This window comes from Rhincodon typus, chromosome 16, assembly GCF_021869965.1.
Source record: "Rhincodon typus isolate 14 chromosome 16, sRhiTyp1.1, whole genome shotgun sequence".
Lineage (NCBI taxonomy): Eukaryota > Metazoa > Chordata > Chondrichthyes > Orectolobiformes > Rhincodontidae > Rhincodon > Rhincodon typus.
In genome coordinates, this window is record NC_063347.1 from 61,327,026 (window position 1) to 61,331,779 (window position 4,754).

At 51.1% G+C, this 4,754-nt stretch overlaps 1 protein-coding gene across 1 annotated transcript in view; it reads right to left on the reverse strand.

Moving 5' to 3' along the window:
• Nucleotides 1–49: 49 nt before the first annotated feature.
• LOC109922706 (cyclin-dependent kinase 16-like) overlaps nt 50–4,754 on the reverse strand; it is an 83,126-nt gene continuing 78,421 nt past the window's right edge. Inside the window, exons 11-14 of the mRNA XM_048606250.1 lie at nt 3,869–3,966; nt 3,665–3,770; nt 1,791–1,833; nt 50–208 (exon numbers count right to left, since the gene is read on the reverse strand). Of these exons, the coding sequence (XP_048462207.1) occupies nt 50–208; nt 1,791–1,833; nt 3,665–3,770; nt 3,869–3,966 (406 nt within the window). The remainder of the gene's footprint in view (nt 209–1,790; nt 1,834–3,664; nt 3,771–3,868; nt 3,967–4,754) is intronic.

The following is a 4,754-nucleotide window of genomic DNA, read 5'->3' on the forward strand; positions in this document are numbered from 1 at the left end:
GCACACCCCCCCCGCCCCAATCACTGGAGTTGCTATTCTCCTTCTCTCATCACTGAGTGAACTCTGTGCCTGCGTGGGTTATAAATTGCGCAGAGGACGTGATGGAATTGTACTCACTGTCATCCAGCTCCAGGATTGACGCTCCGAAGCTTCGGAAGTAGTGATGATGGACAGCTTGCTGTGCTGTGATCCTGCGCTTGCCTTCGAACTGTGGGGGAAGAGATCCTGTGTTTACCCTCACTCCCCGGGAGCAGCTCCGCTTCCAATCACCAGGCAAGAGTCTGGCTTCACTGCCACTGGAGCTGGGAATGCTGAGAGCTGGAGAGCCAGCGGCACTCAATGCCACAAGGATGGTCAGAGACTGCCAAGGGTGGCAGGTCATGTCAAGGTTGGCAGCAGGGTGCCAGTTTGGAGCTCAGCTTTCCTAGCAGTCCCCACGCTGGGTAACCTACTCCCAAAGATATTCATGTCCGGGAGAGACTGTATTGTCCCCACACCTCCCCCTGGCATGGTTTGAAAAGATCACGTGAGTTTACAGATTCCTCCCTGTGTAAACCCTCCTGGCTATGACTCTACATGTGGCTCACGTTCTCTGCAGCTCCTTCACATTGTACCAGCGGGACAGCTCCCGGCCTTTCCCTCAGAGTGCTGCACAGTCTGGAGCAAAGGGCTGCGCAGAGCAGGACAAGATGCTGGAAGAGGGAGTAGGAGATCGTGGGGAAGCGGGTGGGGGGTGCGGAGGTGTGGGAATGGACCCTCAACAGCGGGGGGATGGTGTTGGGAAAGGGGCAGTTCTTGTACTGGAAATTCAGTGAGGTCCACGCCGAGATCTGAGTGTGAGCTGATGTGACAGCGCTCTATCACACAGTATCTTGGTCACCTCAGGAGAAGGAGCCAGGCCCCCGGGGGGTGGTTGGGGGAGCAGTGACAGATGCACTTCTCAATGAGGGAGAGAGCACAGCAATAACATCATATGTGAGGGAGTTTGTTGGCTGCTCCTTCAGCCTTCCCCTCCTTGCCTTATTGGAAAAGATAATTCCTCACCAGCTTAGCCTTTCCACAAAGGGAGAACTTTTCAGAAGCTAACGGCCATCTTCCCAATCCTTTCTTGCACTTTTCCCCAAGGTGCCCACATCCTTGTTCAAACTGCTTCAGCGACCTCACTATCCCAGGAGTGTGCGGAGCTAAAGTTTGCTCCAAAGTGGAATGTGCCTTCTTTGCTTTGGAATTATATTGCCCCACCAGAACTCCGGAGCTTAGACTTTGGCTTTGCTGGCCTTCAGTGCTGCTTGCAAACACTGAGCTGCCTTCTCAAACCACTGCCAGCGACCCTGGTATATTTCTGAGTCAGAATGGCGAGTGGCTCGAAGGCGAATATGCAGTGGGGGTGGCGTTCCCATGCATCTGCTGCCCTTGTCCTTCCAGTTGGAAGTGGTCGTGGGTTTGGAAGGTGCTGTCTGAGGATCTTTAGGAATTGTGGCTTCTCCTTTTCACGTTACTCCATTCCCTGAGAGTGACAGCTTACACTGTGTTGCAATCTTCCTCAAGATTGATCATATCCCCCCACCCTAACTCAAACTGGGCAACAACCCGCTGAAAGGGCAGTTAGGGACAGGCAAAAAATGCTGGCCCAGCCAGAGATACCCATGTCCCCTCAGGGAATTCTTTTGTAAAATAAAAGCTGCAGCTGTGTCTAGCAATGGCTCAGAGCTAACACAATTCCATGCGTTGAGACTTTTAAGTGTGTGTTGCAGTATACTTTGGAACAAATATCTGACCAATGCAGTTACCTGAAGCAGTTTGGAGAGTAAGTCAATGCCATCAGTGTCCAGCCTGGGTGGAAAACAGACAGAGAGTGACTTTGTAGAAACCTATTACAAATGGAGCCCGACCTCCCAAAATACAGCAGGAAACCAGGGTTCAGGAAGCTTGGGAAATCTCAGGAAGGGGCACAATTCCCATTCCCTCAGTGAGACAAACGGTAAAAAGGCTTGTGACTGTGGGAACGCTGTCAAGCCATCAGTGATCACTTCAAGGCGAATGACATAAAGGTGGTCAGCCCGCAAACACCAGAGGAACAGGCAGGAAATGGCCCATGTTTACAGTAAACACCCCCTTCCCCCATCTCCCTGTTCCTCCCCGTCCCACCCCAACCCCCTCCCCCACTTCCCAGCGATTACATGCAGGCAAATGAAACAGTGCAAGGAAAGGACACTGCAGAGATGATCTAGAATGGTCTAGGCAGGTTCAATGGTGGGGGCGAATGGCCTACTCTAGCTGCTATGTTCTGAACCGGAGGCAGAGTGGCCTCTATCAATACTCACGGAGTAATTACCACTCTCTGTGAAAGAGTGCTCCCGCTATTAAAGACTCAGTAAAAATTTCACCCTCATACTGAGACGGTACGAGAGGGCAGTAAAATGTTTGAGAGCGCGGTTGGGGGCGGGGGTTGCATTCTGACATTCCTGGGCACACTGTGTAGGAAGGTTACTCGAGGACAGTCAGCGTCTGGCGTTGTTACACCCCTGCTAGACCTCTTGCTGCTGTGTTCGAACGGTAATCTCCCCCTCGCTATCATGTCAGCTGAAGGAACACAGTGGGCAATGATCAATCCACACACACACACACGGCTTTAAGCGGTGGGGAATCTTTAATCCAGGGTTGAGCTGAGAGTGAAATAATCGCCTTCACAAACACGCACCCTGCTGCTGCAGCTTGGACAACAGACAAACTATATCCGCCAGCACTCTCTGATTGATGTAACCTTCCCACAGTCTCATCCACCAGGTAGGACCACCACCATCTCTACACACGGGCTTGGTGCTGTCTCCCCCTTGTGCAAAAGACTAACACAAACCTTTTCTTTTAATAAAGGTCAGCGGGAACTCAAAAGCAGTAAACGTGCTATGGATAGCAAATGGTGGGAGTCACGGACCAGCAACTAGCAAACTGGTGATCCCACATCCTAAAGGTTAAATAAAAAACACCTGGTATCTACTAGGTACTGAACCCAGGAACCACATACCAACAAGAAGCGAGAGGATTCGAGTACAGGAGCAGGGACATCTTGCTGCAATCATACGGGGCCTTGGAGAGACCGCACCTGGATTATTGTGCGCAATATTTATTTGCTTATCTGAAGGAGGATGTTCTGGCTATGGTGGGAGTGTGACAAAGGTTTACCAGACTAATTCCTGGGATGACAGGACTGAACTATAAAGAGGACCAGAACAGTCAGGACTATACTCATTGGAGTTGAGAAGAATGAGGGGGATATTGTAGAAACTTAAAAATTTTGACAACAGGACTTGACAGGATAAATACAGGGAGGATGTTCCTAATGATTTGATTTGATTTGGTTTAATTATTGTCACGTGTATCTTGTAAAACACGGTGAAAAGTGTTGTGTAGTGGCCCACACAGATATAAGGGTTAAACAGCATTTTTTTCCTGGGTGATAAGCCTCTCCTTCTGTTCAGAGCAATACACTAGAACAATCCATAACGTGCCGTGCAGTGTCTAGATACATCAGCAGGCTGATGGAGGGACAGAGGGTAATGTTTGTGATTTGCAGTGCAGTGTCCTTAACCTGGCCATCAAACTCATTCCAAAAAGCAAGCAAGCAAACAAACAATAAACCAGTGGGGTGGGGGACATATCTGACCTTGGGGCATGATTGATAAGAGGCTCTGCCTTGTATCTTGGGAAATGATAAGCACTGAACTGACTGTGGGTCGAGATTCCTGACCATGTCTCCTCAGTTGGAGTTCCTGGAACCGAACCAAATGGCACCGAGTTATCCCCAATGGCTGAGCATTTCGGCAACAAAGAACAGAATCAGCGAGAACCAGTACCAGCTTCTCCTCACCCAGAGTCCTGAATATCAGATGCAACTGGTCCTCGACCGTGGATCCCGAGAAACAAGGGCGACCTGTTCCCATCTCATAAAATATGCAGCCGACGCCCCTGCAGAGAAACACAACGACAACGCAACTCAGGAAGCTATGCTGCTTGGCAGCTGGCAGCTGCAGGAACAATAATTCTCCATTTCTCACGATCCAGGACACTTCAGCCTATCTGCAAACCCAGAGGAACCCAGAGCTTCCAGCAAATGCTGTCAATCCAGCTGGCCAATCTCACCATTGGTGTTAGGAAAATTCCCGGCCCACTCTGGATTGTTCAGCGAGCATCCTTTAAATCATGGAATGGCATTTCATGTTAGACGTGACTCCCTTCCGTTTCACCATCACGGCCTGGCAGGTGAACAGCCGAAGGGAACCTGCTGCCTCACACAATTTGGCAGTCACTGGAACACCTGGCATCACCCTGGCACTGAAATTCACACACATACACACCGACACCACATTACTCACAGTGACGCCAGCATCTCCCAAAGATCTCGCCCATTGGCGGAGAGCTCAGGAACTGGGGGTCCCAGGTCAGAGGGAGTTGGCCAAGTGGCTCACTGAGGAGGAGGAGGAGGAGGGGGAGGGGGTCGGTATGAGAACAGGAATAGCGGGCGGTGCCAGTGAACGATTAGTTATCAGGCTGGCGGGGGGAGGGTGGACAGTACACAGTGAGGGCCGGTTTCACGTTATTCCAGTGGTTTGGACAGGAATTCAGAATCACCACCTCACCGCGAGCAGTGAAGCCTGGAGAATGGCAAACAGCGAGGTGGGCGGGGGTGCAAAGCGAGCCTCGGACAGCCTCCAAAATAGGAAGGAGGGTGAGGAGGTGGGGGGGGAGCAGGGCTG